The following is a 17167-nucleotide window of genomic DNA, read 5'->3' as shown; positions in this document are numbered from 1 at the left end:
TAAACTTGTGGTTAACGTTACGCATCTGGGTCCTAATTCCATTCTGGTCGTGACAATAGTGTGCTTCAAGATATATAAGACAGTTTATAAAATTGACACAATATATATTATATCATTTTATTGTTTTATTATAAAGATATAAACCAAAACGATTTCACTTCAACTGCAGTCATAAAGTTGTCAAGAATATTTCAAGAAATGCATGCTCCAAACATTTTAAAATCATGGAATTGATAGCATGAGGTTCAAGAGCAAGATCATCTCATTTGAAATGTATGTTGATTTTCAATTTCTTTGGACAATATCAGGAATTGCGATTTGCTCCTTTGCTCTGGTCCAAACTGCTTTGGTGGGCCCCACATGGGTCCTTCATTGCACGGGCACAGTTAGAACTCCTTCAACAGCAACCGCTATCCTTTCCTTGTTTAGGAGCCGCTCGCGACCAGAGTTTGTGTTCCAGATATTGGCAAGTCATTGTCTTTGTATCTTTGCCTCAAAAGGTTTTCAACTTCTTTCTCATCGGTGGAGTGCAGTAACTGCATCCCGTAGTGGTTCTTCCACCAAATCCGATACTAGAAAGAACGACATCAGATGATGAAACCGAAGCAGCAAGAATTAAATAACTTAATGAACGTTTGCAAAGAAGAGAATAGTCTGATTGAGACCCCAAGATTTTTGTTTTTTGGTCAAATAAAGAAAATACATCCACATTTATTATTAAGAGTTAGCCTTGTTTACGTGGTATTGGAATACAGTGTCCTTACTAGAAGCACCACAAAGGTCATTATACAAATAGTCGTCATTATTTGATTTAACTTTTTAGTGTTGATCAACATAATTTTGGATTTCTGTGGGCGTTTACATAGCTTCAAAAACTCAAACATCTGCAATATGATGATCCTAATGTGATTTTTTTCGTACATTTAACACAGTGATGTGCAATCAGAAGAGGTAGGTTAGGCTCTACCTCACCTCTTATCATGGAAATATAAACTTAAAAATATATTAAATCAGTGTTAAATTCTCATTTAACTTCACAAGTTGGGGATTTCTATTTTTCAAAATTGCTGAATTTTCACGTTATGTTATAAATAATATTGAACAAACGATTTTTCAACCTGTTACTGCGCTAAGCGTCTGGACATGCATAGTGAGGCATGCAATTCTCTTGCCTAACTGAAGAGGGCAATAGACCGAGGATTCTGATTTGGCGCACACCTCGGCCACAAACGATATAATTAGTCATTATCAAGTATAGTATTATCAAGCCATCTAGTAGTTTTTGTCTCGTATGGTTTTTCTTTTTCACATTAGAGGATTACCTATCTTTGAAGCTTTTATTCAAAAGAAGAAGCACTTCTATAAGTTAGGGTAAGACAATCTAACTTTCTTTTCAATGTTACAGTTTCTATATTGTCTTTTTTGCTCTTTTGGACAGATAATGAATGAGATGTAGCTCAATTTTTTTGTAAAATTGACGGCGCCTCACCAAACACGAACCTCACCGCTCGTAACCCTACGGAGTAAAATATTTTCAGTACAGTATCTCTTTTCTTGCACAAGTTCTGGGACTATTCTGACACATCACTGACACTGACACATTAAAAGAATTTGGACCAAAGGCAAAACAAAAATTCGGTACAAATGACTTTAAGAAGTGTAAGTCAATTTTAGTCCAAAAGGTGAGTGGTACTTACTTCTTTAAGTTGCTCGTTCTGAAACTCATCCAGCTGCCGCAAGAAACCCAAGTTTGGTCCTGCGCACGGTCTTGCCGCTCTCACGGCCGCCAGTGAATCCACCCATCCCCGACCCGTCACTGTCATGATGTAGGCCACTACCAGCGTCACGCTACGGGACACCCCCGCCACACTGAAACAGTTTTTAATCATCATCTAATCAACATCTTGACCCAACCATTATAGGTGCCATTACAGAATGTTGACATTTGATAAGAATTCTGCAAATGGCTGAAAACACACTTTCTAAAGAGATGAAAATGAAATCTAGCAGCATGCATTTATTGGGCACGCACCAGTGGACGAGGCAAGCTTGGCCTCTCAGCCGGCAATCGTGGATGAAGATGATGCTCTCTCGGAAGAACTGAACCCTGCAAACGTTCGGCAAATGTCCCAAAAAATTATTTTACAGTTGACAATTTGTAATCTATCTATCTTCCCTGGTCATATCCCTTGAGAGGGGTGACCTACGGCAAGACACATACACAAAAACAAAGAAAAGGAAAAAGTAGCAAAAAACACTAAATATTTTACATTGGCCAACCCAAATGCTTAAACACTCAAACAAGTTAAGCACCTCCGCACCCAAGTTGGTCATGCTTTGGTCCCTCCAGAAGAAACGGGACACAAGAAAGCGGCCATGTCACGCGGGTCAGGGTGACACAACAAACTCTTTTGTTCAACATCAGGGCCCGACCATTTTCACTGGTTTACCCCCGCCGCATCATACGGGTGCTCTGCCCATCCCTTAGAGTGCGTCTAAAAATCCCACTATCCTTTTACAACACCTCTCCACTCATTCCTATCACCAGCAAGAGCTCTAGCTTCCACTACATTTAGACCTCTTTCCTCCAGTGCACTCATAACACCATCCATCCACGTCAATCGTGGCCTTCCTCTTGGTCTCCTTCCATTGACTTCTGCTCTGTAGATCCTCTTCAACATTCGCTCCTCATCCATCCTCTCCATGTGTCCAAAACCAACCGAGTACTCTCCTATCCACACGCTTGCTCAGTTCCACTACTATTCTAGTTCTGTCTCTCACAATTTAATTTCTCAATCTATCCAATCTTGTCACTCCTAACATACTCCTCAAACACTTCATCTCAAAAACACTCATGTTTTAATACTGAATCAAATTCTTACCCAGAAATGTTCATTGTTGTACTTACAGGTTTTGCTTCCGATGATCAGCTGCTTCTATGCAAAGGTACGTTATTTCCTGGAGAGGAGGCAAAGGTTAGGATTTAAACATCAGACAGGTTAATAAGTTCTTAAGATTAATGAAAAACCACAAACAGAAGCTGACCACAACCCCTGAAATGGGCAGGTCACACAATCCTATTTGGGCCGTTCCTAGGTTTTTGGCACCTCCCTGCTGATGTTGGCAAGTGCCGCCAAAAACGGCCTCATTTGTCCTAAATTGACTCCAAAAATAGACCCTGAAACCCTCTGCAATGATATCAGTTGTTGCTGACACGCAAAGCAAATTTCCATACGATGACAACTGACTTGAACAGTTTTAACTCAAAACTCTAAATCATGAATCCAGCATTTAATGCTGTCATAGGTTGGTGGGCTGGTTAAAAAAATAACACAATTTGTCTCGATATCTGAGCTTAAACATCAATTTGCTTCAACTTTAACTAATTTTGACGTTAGAATACAAATTTCAGCTTTGTTTCAGGTTATTGCTGACGGCTTTCTTTCTTTAAGCGGGAACCATTCATTCTCCAACTGACTCGGAATGACAAATCGATATTTCCTGTAAACTTTGCTAATCTCAAACACCAATAACAAGAATCAACCATATTGGTTGGACTGGTCATTCATTCCAAGAAGTCGTGTCTACTGAATATCCCACATGAAAAGCTCAGCACAAACTCAACCATTCTGAGTGAGAAATTTAAATGAAAAAAATGATGCTTTATTTTTTCAACTTGATTCCTCAATACACTCAGGTTTAAGGCATTTTGCGATCAGAAATGTGGGCAAAAAAATCATGACAAAACAACAAAGAATCTTTCTCAATATCCGAACAATTAGGCAGTTTAAATCTTTATTACCTACACACCCCTATATATAGAATTTTTATTTTAAAAGTGAATAATTTGTAATTTTCTAATTAAATATCTGTATATTTTGCCAACTGGAGTTAAATTCTAATTTGTGGTAGCAACACAACTATAATAAAGATGATTCTGATACTAATGCCTGATTAATTCCGAGTACAAGAACCGGTACAGGAGGAGGACCCAGATGTGTGAAATTTCTCACACTAGCTTTATTTGACAGAAAATGGGGCAGTCATGCACGTTAACCCAAAACGCCAGTGATTCGGCGATCGTTGGGCGGAAAACATTAGGCAGCAGTCTGGCGTGGAATGACAGGAAGCCAGAGCCAGGAACGAAACTGGAGATCGATATTAAGCAGGACAAAAATAGACGGGAACGATACCGGACAGGAAACACAGGCAGGAAACCGGTCAGAGTCAAAACTCACGACTTGCAGGTGCAGAGGTTCGTTAACGGACTGACAAAGGGTGAGTGAGAGCACTGAGCTTAATTAAGAGGGAAGTCAATGTACTGATTGAGTGTAGGAATGTTTTGGTCACTTGTAGGTCAGAACACCACAACAGTAGATCACCTCAAAGACGGGTGCGGCGGTGTCATGGATGGAAAGGATGTGGGTGATGTTCAGTTGCTCCAGAAGATCTTTGTTACTGGCATCTTTGAAAAGAACACATATATAAATAAATGTTTTAATCCAGCAATGACCTAGAAAGAGATTTTTTTTGCCCAAAACACATAAATCTCCCCCAAAATGAACAGTCATCTTTGGTCTCTTTTGAAATAAAAATATGAAAATTATTTAGAAATTGTCCCCAAGATTGCTCCAGTACCAACGTTTTATAGTTTTTAATCAGCAAACTTTGACCCTGATTTATTCTGCAGGCTGGTGAAGCGCCCCCTAAATCCAGGACCATAACCCAGCCCCAGCTGCCAGAGCAAAGTTTCTCCAAACAAACGCTCATACTATCTTTAGCACAGTGACTTGCAGTCAGATGGCAGGTGCCTTACCTGCCATCATGGAAATATAACATTAAAACTATGTTAATATTGTATTTTAGAGGCAAAATTCTTTCTTATGCAACGAAACCTTTTTTTGTATTTCAACTTTTTCAAAAATGCAGATTTTCCACATTGTATTATGAATATAATAAAGACAATATGTAACTTATAACCCACCTGGATTTGCAGATGCAGAGTGAGGCACGCAATTATCTTGCCTCATGGCAGAGTGCATTAGTGAGACAGGAGATTCTGATCCGGCCCACACCTCAACCACTAACAATAGAATTAGTGATGGTATTATCAAGCTAACAGTAACAGCCATCCTTTTTTTCTCTTTAAATTGTGTTTTCTTGTAATGGAGGATTACACATTTGTTGATGCTTTGATTCAAAAGGTGCTGCATGGATACGCCGTTTATAAGGTAAGGTAAGACAATAAAACATTTTCCCTGCACAGTACTGTCTTGCTCTGCCAATCCAATGACAAATAATACATAGGTTCATTTATTTTAAGATCTGACTGTGCCTCACTGGTCACGGACCTCACTGCATGTCACTGTTTTAGCCTATGTCGACTTGATTTGACTCTCGAGAGTATACAGTGTTATGAAGCAAGCCAAATATGCATTGTGGAGGGATGGACGGGATGAGAAAGAGGAAAAGACTGGACCAGGTTCATTTAAAAATAATATATACAATAAGACAAACACATATAATATATATAATCATACCTGTCAATCTGTAAGCTGTATTAAGAAATATAAAATAAAATACTAAAAACAGAAGGTCAGTTTACATATGCATAATTGGTTGTGTGTCACAGTAACAAATGGTAGGCAGTGTGTTAAAGGAAGCCAATGTGGCAAATGGAAGTACAGAATTTACTGTAAACATTTGTTTTTTTATTTGTGGGAGAAAAAAAAGGTCAGGTCTTGCACAGTAGTCAGAATCAGCGAAGGAAACCTTCAAGTTGTTTGAAAAAAAAAAGACAAAATAGACGTCTTGGCTGTGTGAGTTTGCAAGCTCTCAAGATTGCACAAATAATATGAAGGCTTTAAGGCTTCCATGATTTGGTCTCTACCTTTTCTTAATATTTTATTATGTGACTATGTTTAAGCAGTTTTATGGGATTTGCTTCACACTGTAATTTGTAAAGAGGACTAGTAGCATTCTACTTTTGGGTGTCGTGATTCTGAGGGGTATTACAACATACCTGTCAACCTCCACGGCTCCATGCCCTTACAAAATGCGGTATTTTCCCTTACAAAATACAAAATAATCTTAGGCCATATTTTTTTCAAACGTGTTTATTTATGTAATTTAACATGTTATATGTGGACGTGTGTCTGGTTATATCATATATTTTATCATACCTGTCAACCTGTACGGTTTTGCCGTACAAAGTACGTTTTTTATGAATTTTAAGACGAGTACAACGTTCAAGGAAATCTGTACGGAAAAACGCAAATTTGTCAATGATGGGTACCATCCGGTATACACTGACTATCATGAAACGGCAAATCAATCAAGTCAAACAAGTTCGCCGCGAAAGCCTCTATCTCGGTATCGTTTTTTTTGTTGCAAACGAAGCGAGCGGTTTGATGCTAATGTGCTCATGCGTCTGCTAAAATGTTTCAACTGATCAAGAAAAAAAATAAAACATGAAAAAAAATAAACTCTCAAGATGAAAATGTCCATGCAATAAACGAAGGCTTTTTTCCAAAGTCCTTAAACTGAGAACCCACAAATATTTGCTTGGCGTGTACATTCAAATTTCAAATAAATTTTTGCAAAAGGTTGGTGACATCAAATCACACTGACACCCAAAATTCCAAATCGAAAAAGAAGCAAGAACTGGAGACACTCACCTTTGAGATTTCCTAGATAAAGATCTGGAAGGACCTATGACAAAATAGAAACAAGTGAGGAAATTAATGTTGTTCTGTAATTTTTCCCATACTGACCTTGTTGATCCCGTTTCCCATCTCTGCCCACCACCAAAATCCTCCTTCCACAATAAAAGAACTTTTCCTATCGGACTTTCAGCCCTAATTTTCCTTTTTGTTCCCTGCACGCTTACGTCCACGCATGTGTACGTGACCCCCACCCGGGATGGATGTTTATGCTGCACGCGCCGCCTGATGCTGATCTGAGATGAGCTCATGTCACAGAAAAAGAGCGCATAGGTTTATTTTTAGAGTTTGGGGGTGTCACGGGGAAAATGACAGCCGCATTCCCATTGCACAGAGATCCACATGAGCCATAGGGCAATACGGGGGGTATGCAAGGGCTCATGTGCTGTTAGGCGGACAGGTCACATTTCTTGGAGTCCACTTCAAGTTGTTCACATAGCGGCACTATTTTCTAAGTGTGTCGCTCTATTATCACCTCAATAGGGGACTGGCCAATGGGGTCAAAGATTGCATTCAGGCGGGCCTGTGTTCTGATTCTGAAATGATGCGATTTTGGTGACGCTTTCTGGCGTGTGGCCAAGTTGAAGTCCAAGGGGTCTGGGCGGAGCTTATATCGTTCCATTTTAAATATTAATAGACAAAGAAAAGCTTTCTCAATTTTGTAAAATCGTGTAAAATTCTGTTCTAGCAATATTCAGAATTTTATTTTTAATTTTGACATTGTTAGCACGTCTGTAAGGGAAATTAGGATTTAAATGTGCCCTTTATATTCTAGTATTTTTATGTACTCTTATACTTTTGTACTCTTATATATTTATTTTTATAGTATACTCAATAAGTTTTGCGTTTTCACTTTGTGTTCAGAGGCAAGTGCCTTCAAGGTCAAAAGATGGCTTTGCCTCCCACATTGCTCTCTTCTTACAGCGACGCATTGTGTTTACAAAGTTTCGTTTTTGGTGGTGGGAAGCGCGCTCGAAGGCTTGCCTCCCACATCCCATTTCATCCTTTTTGCTCATTTGTGATACTCGCACACCATATACAGTAGTTGCCAACATTAGTACATTTTGTCTCTCTGATAAGATCATAATATCCAATCTCTCTTAACTCTTTCTTACTAATCATGGGAATTCTGGCCCTTTTTTTAAAGAACTGGTTCACTAAAAAGAGCATCAAATGGCTCCTCAGATTTTTGTTGCTTAAAAAGATGTGTGACTAATTATTATATAACATCATGCACACAAAAAGTTGACAATCAATTAAAAATATATAATACTGCTTGATTGTTATAGCATTTTTTTTTTACTTTACAGATAACTTTTAACGAATTTATACTTTTAACTGTTTTATACCAAGTCAAGTCAAGCCATATTTATTTATACAGCCCTTTATTACAAAAAGTCTCAAAGGGCTGCAAACAGCACAACAACAACAACAACAACAACAAAATGAATAGTAAAATATAAAATATTTCACGAATGGGAATATTTTAATGGTACAAGTAAATGTGTAACTTTTTTTACATCAAATCCAAATGCCAAATATGATTATCAATGATAATAATATTGTAATAGAAAGTTCATAAAAAGTTCATAAAAAAATAAAGGTGGGCTAGATAGCCAGCTAAAAGAGTAAAAGCCATATAAATAGCCAGACCCAAAACTATAAGGCTAGCTAGAGAAAAGGCCAAACTTTAGCTTGATAACTGGCAAAAAAAGATAAAATGTTAGCTCGATAGCATGCAACAAATGTAAAAAGCTAGACAGATAGCTTGCTAAATAGATACAATTGTGGGAAGATAGCTAGCTACAGAGCTAAAAATGTAGCCTGATTGCTAGCTAAAAAAACTGCACATTTTCTGCTAATTTGCTTTATAAAACCAAATTACTGGGTGAACGTTTTTTTGTACCACAGGGAGGCAGCATATATACACATGGTTCCTTCAAGAAAAACATGGCAAGAATTTCAAGAATTAACGAGCACTTCACCCAAAATCTAAGGACGTTTCAATTCTTGAAAATACAACATTAATATTCAAGCATCTTCAGAGATTTCAAGCACCCGTCCAAACCCTGCAGTTTGCAAATTAACTTTAAACGACGAATCCCTGAAAAACGCAAGGTAAAACGAAATGTGAATTAAAAATCTTGACTTTCCAGTGCTACAACAAGTACACTACTGTATTAAACACAAGAATAAGCTTTAAAACATTTATATTTATACACTTATATATACACTTATACACAGTTATAGTTATACACTGCGATCGTGGGATGTATCAGAAACGGGCAGGAGGAGGAGTACAGGAAATTGATTCAGGACTTTGTCCGATGGAGCGACGCAAACCACCTGCACCTGAACACCACCAAGACCAGGGAGATGGTGGTGGACTTCAGGAGAACCAGAACTCACCCGGTTCCTGTAACCATCAAAGGAGAATCTGTAGAATTTGTCCAGACCTACAAATACCTGGGTGTGCAGCTGGACAACAAACTGGACTGGACTGCCAACACAGAAGCTCTATGTAGGAAAGGGCAAAGCCGACTTTACTTCCTCAGAAGGCTGGCCTCCTTTAAAATCTGCAAAAAGCTCCTGAAAATATTCTATGAGACAGTTGTGGCAAGCGCCCTCTTCTATGCGACAGCGTGTTGGGGAGGCAGCGTCAAGAAGGTGGATGCCTCTCGTCTCAATAAACTGGCCAGGAAAGCGAGCTCTGTTGTGGGCAAAGAGCTGGACAGCCTAACAACAGTAGCTGAGAGACGGGCACTGGAAAAGCTGCGGTCAATCATGGACAATCCATCGCATCCACTACACAGCATTATCTCCAGACCGAAGAGTAGTTTCAGCGACAGACTGCTGTCACTGTCATGTACTACGGACAGACTGAAGAGATCTTTTCTTCCTCATGCCATGAGGCTCTTTAACTCTACCCGGCATAGTAAAAGCCCACATTAAACCACACCATCTACATTGCATATTACCGAATCTTATTGCAATATGTATTCTGTGTAGCACTATTTAGATATTCTATATAACACGCACACAGTGGGCATTTGCACGTCACACTGGGTATTTGTTTATTGTATTCTTTTTGCTTTATTATTGTATTGTTCTCAGCTCAGGGATGCTGCTGGAAATGTGAATTTCCCTTTGGGGATGAATAAAGTATCTATCTATCTATCTATCTATTTAAAAACAAAAGATTCTCGTGAAAATGATTATGCCTGGAAAAACACATGGAATCATGAATTGAAATAATTACAGATCTACAAAAATAAATTATAAAAAAAATAAAACAATTCAATCTTTTAATATATTCAACAGATTTAAAATTTAACAACACAGAATAAAACCACAAGAGAGAGAAAAGGTGTCTGAAAGGAACAAAGGATAAGAAAGAAAAAGCAAAACGTGTTTTTAGTAGTACATTTTAAAACATATATGTCAGCATTATACTAAATGATTGATTTAAAGGTTTAAACTTATTTTTTTCTAATTCAAATATTCCCCTTTAGTCGGGAACTTCGCATTTAGAATTTATATCTATTACAGAAAATAGCTAAAGCTTCTTTTAACTTTTGCAAATAAACTGTAAGGTTTTAACATTTATTAGACTGAAATCTGACTCCGAATACACTTCACGTGTCTTGTCTAAACCCTTACAGTTGGAGCATATTCAAAAGTTGGAGAAATTATTGAGCCAAGCGACAAGTATAATCCACACATTAATTTACTGTATTTAGCTTAATCAAAGAGTTGAACACATCGGGCCTTTCTGCCGTGCCAAATTACAATCGTGTGGAGAAGACCCGGGAGTTCCACAGTTTTCCCATGTTATACCACATGGTGATGAAATATCCACGCCCCATGACCAGGCTGCTGCCGATTGGTCCACGCTGTTGCCGATGCAGACTTCCCAATCCTCCTTTGAAGAATGGAGGAGGGGTGATAGGTCATCGCCCTCCGGACAGAATGGGGGAAGACACACACTCTAACCCCCCAGGCGAGGTGATAAGTCATTGTTATCTGCACAGAATGGAACAAAAGGCACATTCCAAAGCAAAGCGCGGTTTACAACACCCTTCTGCCAGAGTTCGCACTCGAAGGCTGAAGTCAGATTTAGGACAAGTATATTTGAGTTTAAGTATGATAAACAGTGTATAAAATAGGATATAAATTCAATACCCAGGACAGGACCGAACAGGACAGGTCGGACGGACAGACAGAGAAAGAGAAAGAGAAAAAAAAAGCGGGACAAAGCAAGAGAGAAGGAGAGAAAAGAAAGAGAGAGAACGAGAGAGAAAGAGAAAATTGAAAAAGGAAGAAAGAATAAAAGAGAGACAACAGGAGAAAAAGAGAAAAGAAAAATAGAAATACAAAGAAAAAGATGGACGGACCGGACCAGAACGAACCGGACCAGAACGGACCGACAGACGGACAGCACCTTACCGGGTGAGGACCAATCAGATGTATTTTTGTGACCGTTAACCACCGTTAATCGACAATTGCACTGCCCCCAAATGAATGGAGTTCTATCTCCATCCGGCCACACCAAGGAAAGCAGATGCCATTTTAAATGAAATCTGTGTTGCTGCAGTTGAATATTGTTTTGTTTACAAGCTCTCACCCATCACATATCCCAATAAATAAACAACCAAAAACACATAAATAAAAAGTTACTTTACTATTCCTTCCACAGAACTATGCATACAAGATCCTGCTTTCCCTTTACTAGACCGAGGTCTCGAACCAGTGCGGTTTTTGAAATGAGGATCGTCAACTGTGAGTTCTAGCTGCACTGTTTCTTTAAACCCGCCAGGGTAGAGTGGCGGTGATTTTCGGATAATTATTTTTACAGGAAGCACAACCAGACTTTGGACCGGGCAAAACTGAACTGGATCACGCATGTCGTTGTTACTGTGCAGGGAGCTGCGTGGGCTCCACATATGGAGGCAGACACTCGCGATGCATTCGTACTGGTTGGTAATGTTGTGTGCGCTCGTTTCGTCGCCAAAGGTCGTTTAAAATCTCCTCATTTGTGTAAGCCGGGCGTTGAATAAAAAAGCAGGAAGGCTTCGTGTTTTGTCGTGGCGTCCAGAGTAGTGATGTGTGTTTGCGAACGAAACGAGTCTCTGAACCGGCTCTTTGAGGTGAAAGACGCAAACTGACTCCCCATCAATCAAGAGCATGCTCCCTTCGAAACTCTCTCATTTTCTTTTCTTTTCTTCTTTGTGTTTTTTTGTACTCTTACTCTCCCTTCCCTCTCAGACTTGATCTATTTATTTCTATGGCTGTGTCTCTTTCTCACTCTCTAGCCTTTTCTCTGTCCTCTCCCTCTCTTGAAGGCGCTCGTGACTGGTCAACATGAGTGGCGTTAAATCTGTATTGTTCGCTTATTATAAACAATTTAAGGTAAAAGTTCACTGTATAGTGCAGCAATGCAATTTTTATGGCATAATACCTTTATATATTTTAAAAATAAATTTATTTGGTTTATAGTGTTTAGTTAAAATCTGAAGATTTGTTTGGTAGACATCTCTTTTTATGGTTCTCTTGAAACGAGCCAAAATTCCCATCACTTGTGTAGAAGGAAGTGATTCATGTGATATCGTTTTGTGGCCGCTAGATGGCAATGTCTGTCAGTATTGGGCATTGGTAACCAACCTTTTTGAATTGAATTGTCTTTGTCATTGATTACAACGTAGTGAACTTCGTTTGGAACGTCAGTAGACATGGAACCGCAGGAAAAACACAACTTAAAAGAGAAAAATAAGATGTTTGGATGAAGAGGCAAACATATTTACAAAGTAGTGACTGGAGACAGGCCCAAGTTGTAACAACAGTGCAATGAGAAATTATGCACAATTGTGTAATATCACTTTGCTGCACAAAAAAAAGTATATACGTAATATAGGAGTACCCATTTTTAATGCAACTTATAGATATATACTTTTCACAGTTTTGCGCACTTGTTTAGGCCGGTGGCGGCCTTGCCGGAAAAAAAACTGTCCCTGAGCCTGTCTGTTCTTGTTTCAAGGGACCTTTAGCACCTACCAAAGCGTAACAGGTCAAAGAGGTGGTGAGAAGACTCTCTTCTAATTTTAATGGCTGGGCTGCATTATGGCAAGTCAACAACGTCCTACGGACTGGGTAGAGAGCAGCCAATGACTTTCTGGGCTATGTTGATTACTCTGGGTATGTTATTTCTGTCCACTGCCGTGCTCCCAGCATATCACACCTTAATGCTAAGACCTACTATTTAGTACTTTTAAGCGCGAAGGGCTAACTATTTTACTGTACATTTATGCATTTCTAAAACCACAACTTATTATGTTATTACTATGTTTTTACTATTTTGTAGTTATGTTAATAACATGTGGTATTTATTAGAAGATTAAAAATAGCCTATTTGTTTTTTTCTTCATAATGTAAATTTTTTTTCAGTTAAGAGAAAATGTATTCAAAAAGTTATCAATGAAATCCATGATATTTCCTTTTTTGAGACCATTAATTAGACACGCTGTTATTGATTGTTGTGATTGCTTGTAAGGTTACCCCTTTACACTGCGGTTTGGTTATTCATCCATCCATTATCTGCACCACTTATCTTCAGTAGGATCGCAGGGGTGTTGGAGCCCATCCCAGCCATCTTCGGGTAGTGGGTAGGGGAGACGCTGAACTGGTTGCCAGCCAGTCTTAAGGCACACAGAGACAGACAACTCACTCGCTCATTCACTCCTAGGGACAATTTGGACCTGCCAATTAACTTTACATGCAAGTTTTTGGAATGTGTGAGGAAACCGGAGTGCTCGGAGGAAACCCACGCAAGCACGGGGAGAACATACAAATTCCGCAGAGGAGGATTCGATCCCATGACCTTAGAACAGACGCGCAAACCACTCTGCTGCCGTGCTGCCCTCGTTTCGGTTCTTGATTAATATTGAACACAAACAATGAGTTATGTTTGTAAACTACACTACTGGTAGAAGCAAACAAAACATAACAGAATCTGGGTCGACAGTCATGTATTCACTCTACTCATTTATGTGTGAAAATTGCATTTATTATCTGTAACACGCGTTTGGGAATGCATATGAGGTTTCTAATGGCTTGTTATAAACGCCACCACCCTCACTACTTCCCCAAATAAAATAACAAAAGGAGTAACAGGGAACTTGTCTTTCATAGAAATTCTCTTACAGGAAGTGCAAAAAAAAAGAGAGCTGTAAGAAATATTTTGTTTGTCTTTTGCAGCTCTTCAGCAAGGTGCAGTAAGCAACATGTGAATGGAGTTGAGCTTTACTACGAGAAAGTGGGCACAGGAAAACACGCACTGCTCTTGCTTCCTGGCGCTTTAGGTACAAACCCTCGTGCATGCGACACGAAAGATAAGTGGGGAAAGATAATTTAACATTCAGTTCAAATGACACATTTTTCCGAAAGTTTTATCAACATTATTTCAGTTTATGACTGATATATTTATATTGAAAAACTATATTTTTTCCGGCTTAATGTTTTTTTTTTGTTTTCTTCCTTCCACAACAGGAAGTACAAAAACAGATTTCCAACCTCAGCTTAAGAGTTTGAATCGGGAGCTTTTTACAGTGGTGGGCTGGGATCCGCGAGGTTATGGACAGTCAAGACCTCCCGACCGAGACTTCCCCATTGACTTTTTTGAAAGGGACGCTAAGGACGCTGTAGATCTGATGAGGGTAAGTGACAACGAGTCGTAATTACTGCAGGCTTTGGCTAAGTTTATTTTCCAGGACACACAGTGTCTAGATAAAGGGGGGATTATATATTGATAATTTTAAAAAAATATTTGTGTTCTTTGCTTCATGGATTGACAGAAAATGATTAGCTTCTGGCACAGAATTCTTTTCAAAGTATATAAAATAAATTCACAAAGACATGTGCACGATTGCTTAGGAACTCTTTCTGCAGTAGTGACAAAATCTGGTCAGTCAGTCTTAAATAAGACTTATTTTAAAATTTTGGTTGGATTTTTCGACTCACACTTTTCACCCAACTACAATGGTCCTCTAGACTGTATGTTGGTGCCTTTCAATGTCTTTTCAAACATTTTGCTGGGTGGAAGTGTTGGTTTTGTGTTGGTTGTCATTCTCAAAGCTTTGTTTATTGTTTATCTGTGACGTCAATGTGGGATCTAAACCTCAATTACTTTGGTTGAGTCAGCCTATATGTGAAATCAAAAGACTGAAGTCTGAGTTTGGAATGGAGTGACACTAATTTTGCTTCTTGCAAGAAGGACACTGGCCGAATGTGTGCTCATCACTATTTGTTCCGCCTTTTTATGCAGTTCCAGTCGTGAGACTGCAAACAGGATATGATTAGAAAATCAATACATGAAGACAGCTGTATCATGAGCACAATGAACAATGGTGACCTTCACACAGGTGCAAAACAGGATATGACTTGAAAAGAAACCAACTTCTCTCAGACAATTTTATCAGGATATATCTGTTTGACAACCCAGCACATTTAAACTCAAGCACAGATGGCCGAATGCTGTTTTGCTATCCAGAGGAAACTTAACGAGGAAATCAATCATTGAAGATAGCAGGATATGACAAGTGAATAAAACAAGTAGTAAATAATCCCATTCGAATATATATGGATATTAATAAGGTGCATTTATTACCTTTGAATTATCAACTTGATGAACGTATTGATGTGATTATTTAATAGAATGAACAGAGTATAAGGGGATAGCTCACAATTATGCAGTGGTGGGCAATCAGAGCCTGCAAGCCTTTCTCTGCTGGCCTAAAAATATCTGATGAACATTTATTACAATAAAATCTGAATTGTCTGTCAGCTAACTTTCATTCTATTTCCCTTAGTTGTGCTTTTAGATAAGTACTTTCATATTTAAAGCGATTTCAGCCTTTACTTCTTGCCATAGACCGGAGTCCTTCACAATCAATTCTGAAGGCCCTGAAGCATGACATCAGTGACAATAAAGCTGTTGATTTAGCCAATCAGATTCCGATTTTGTCGAGAAGAACCTCCTCGAAGGCGCAAGGAAACGTCAGCGGTTTCACAAACTATTATTGACTTGGCGGCAGTAACTGAAGTATCACTATGAAAAATTAAAGAATGATATCCCTATACCCGCTTCTTCTCTTGAACTGACATTTTGACAGATACAACAAGAAGGTACGCAGCGGCTCTTGGCTCTCCCATTCAATGGTTTTTGTTGTACCTACTATATGTTTGTCTTTGGACTTATTCTTGACTTGACTTGATTCAGACATAGTAATACTGATGGCCTAAGTGTGAAATCTGCGACCTGCCACTGCAATTATGACTATGCAGTGACATGTTTCAATATTCTGACATAATATACATCACAAAACGGGTCAAATGTACATCTCTCAACTTGTCCAATTCCAGATTTGTTGAATAAAAATTCAGAAATTCAAAAACATTATACATACATTTGAAAATGGTTTTATTATCGACTTGTTGCTTCCAGACTTTGGGATTTGTCAAGTTCTCTCTTTTGGGTTGGAGCGACGGAGGGATCACGGCCCTCATAGCTGCAGCCAACAACCCCCAGCTTATTCACAAGTTGGTGGTATGGGGCTCCAACGCTTTTGTGTCGCAAGCCGATTTACAAATTTACGAATGTATGTCCTTACTGAGGCTAGCTCCTCAATTTCCACACTCTTTTGTTGACCTTGTTCCCATCTGATGCAAAGCGGTCCGCGACGTGTCCAAATGGAGCCCAAGGATGAGAGCGCCCATGGAGGAGGTATACGGGCCACAAGTCTTCGCCAAAACCTGGGAAGCGTGGGTGGAAGGTATTGGGCAATTCGCATCCAAGCCTGAAGGTGATTTGACGTTTTTGATCCTGAACCCATTAAAACCCGTGGATAAACGTAGATATGTTAATGTCTTACCTCCAGGAAACATCTGCACTGAGCTCCTGCCTCTCATCAAGTGTCCTACTCTTATCGTACATGGAGAAAAAGACCCCATGGTGCCCAGCTTCCACCCACACTTTCTCCTCAAACATATTCAGGGATCACGGTGAGTGAAAATGTCAGAAAGAGCCGTAAAAAAACCATGCTCGAAGCTTCATTCTGTTCCATTTCTACTCATAGATTACATCTGATGCCAGAAGGAAAACACAATCTTCATCTGAGGTTTCCTGGAGAATTTAACAATCTGGTGGAAGATTTTCTACAAGGGACAGAATAAGCAATACTGTGCAAAACAAAACACTGTTAAGGGGACATCAGTGGCCTTAAACAGGGATGGGCAAGCCCCATTAGAGTAAAAAGCTTGTACAAGAGACCAGATCAGGAGGAAAAACCGAATGATTGATAAATACCCTAGAATGCAAGATCTCCGCAATCCATGAGCAAAATGTCGTATTAATTTTTTTCAAATATATTTCGGAATAAATATAATTAAACATA

The 17167-nt window shown here is 39.1% G+C and overlaps 2 protein-coding genes across 2 annotated transcripts; one reads left to right on the top strand and one right to left on the bottom strand.

Moving 5' to 3' along the window:
* Window positions 1–175: 175 nt before the first annotated feature.
* LOC148355056 (dual specificity protein phosphatase 22-B-like) lies at window positions 176–6794 on the bottom strand. The gene is made up of 7 exons (XM_088350193.1): window positions 6774–6794; window positions 6678–6711; window positions 4383–4465; window positions 2909–2958; window positions 2033–2107; window positions 1698–1869; window positions 176–572 (listed from the first exon to the last, which is right to left on the bottom strand). Exons 1-7 carry the CDS (start codon window positions 6792–6794, stop codon window positions 426–428), a joined length of 582 nt encoding a protein of 193 aa, XP_088206319.1. The 3' UTR covers window positions 176–425.
* A 4638-nt stretch (window positions 6795–11432) lies between these two features.
* On the top strand, window positions 11433–17167 carry bphl (biphenyl hydrolase like). The gene is made up of 8 exons (XM_088350025.1): window positions 11433–11501; window positions 11578–11698; window positions 13974–14077; window positions 14265–14431; window positions 16219–16372; window positions 16445–16576; window positions 16652–16775; window positions 16850–17167. The coding sequence occupies exons 2-8, from the start codon at window positions 11625–11627 to the stop codon at window positions 16944–16946; spliced, it is 852 nt and encodes a 283-aa protein (XP_088206151.1). The 5' UTR covers window positions 11433–11501; window positions 11578–11624; the 3' UTR covers window positions 16947–17167.

The sequence above is a fragment of the Urocampus carinirostris genome, chromosome 12 (genome assembly GCF_059441175.1).
Source record: "Urocampus carinirostris isolate Australia breed hairy pipefish chromosome 12, RoL_Ucar_1.0, whole genome shotgun sequence".
Taxonomy (NCBI): Eukaryota; Metazoa; Chordata; class Actinopteri; order Syngnathiformes; family Syngnathidae; genus Urocampus; species Urocampus carinirostris.
Note: the sequence above shows the minus strand (reverse complement) of the source record. Positions and strands in the feature narration are given on the sequence as shown.

Excerpts from the sequence above, each read along its gene's own strand:
- bphl (XM_088350025.1), top strand. The coding sequence starts at position 11,625 with ATGTCGTTGTTACTGTGCAGGGAGCTGCGTGGGCTCCACATATGGAGG. Across the intron at positions 16,373-16,444 it reads CGATTTACAAATTTACGAAT|CGGTCCGCGACGTGTCCAAA; the intron begins GTATGTCCTTAC and ends TCTGATGCAAAG. Across the intron at positions 16,577-16,651 it reads ATTCGCATCCAAGCCTGAAG|GAAACATCTGCACTGAGCTC; the intron begins GTGATTTGACGT and ends TCTTACCTCCAG.
- LOC148355056 (XM_088350193.1), bottom strand. The coding sequence starts at position 6,794 with ATGGGAAACGGGATCAACAAG. Across the intron at positions 2,959-4,382 it reads CCGCCGCACCCGTCTTTGAG|GAAATAACGTACCTTTGCAT; the intron begins GTGATCTACTGT and ends CCTCCTCTCCAG. Across the intron at positions 573-1,697 it reads AGAACGAGCAACTTAAAGAA|TATCGGATTTGGTGGAAGAA; the intron begins GTAAGTACCACT and ends CGTTCTTTCTAG.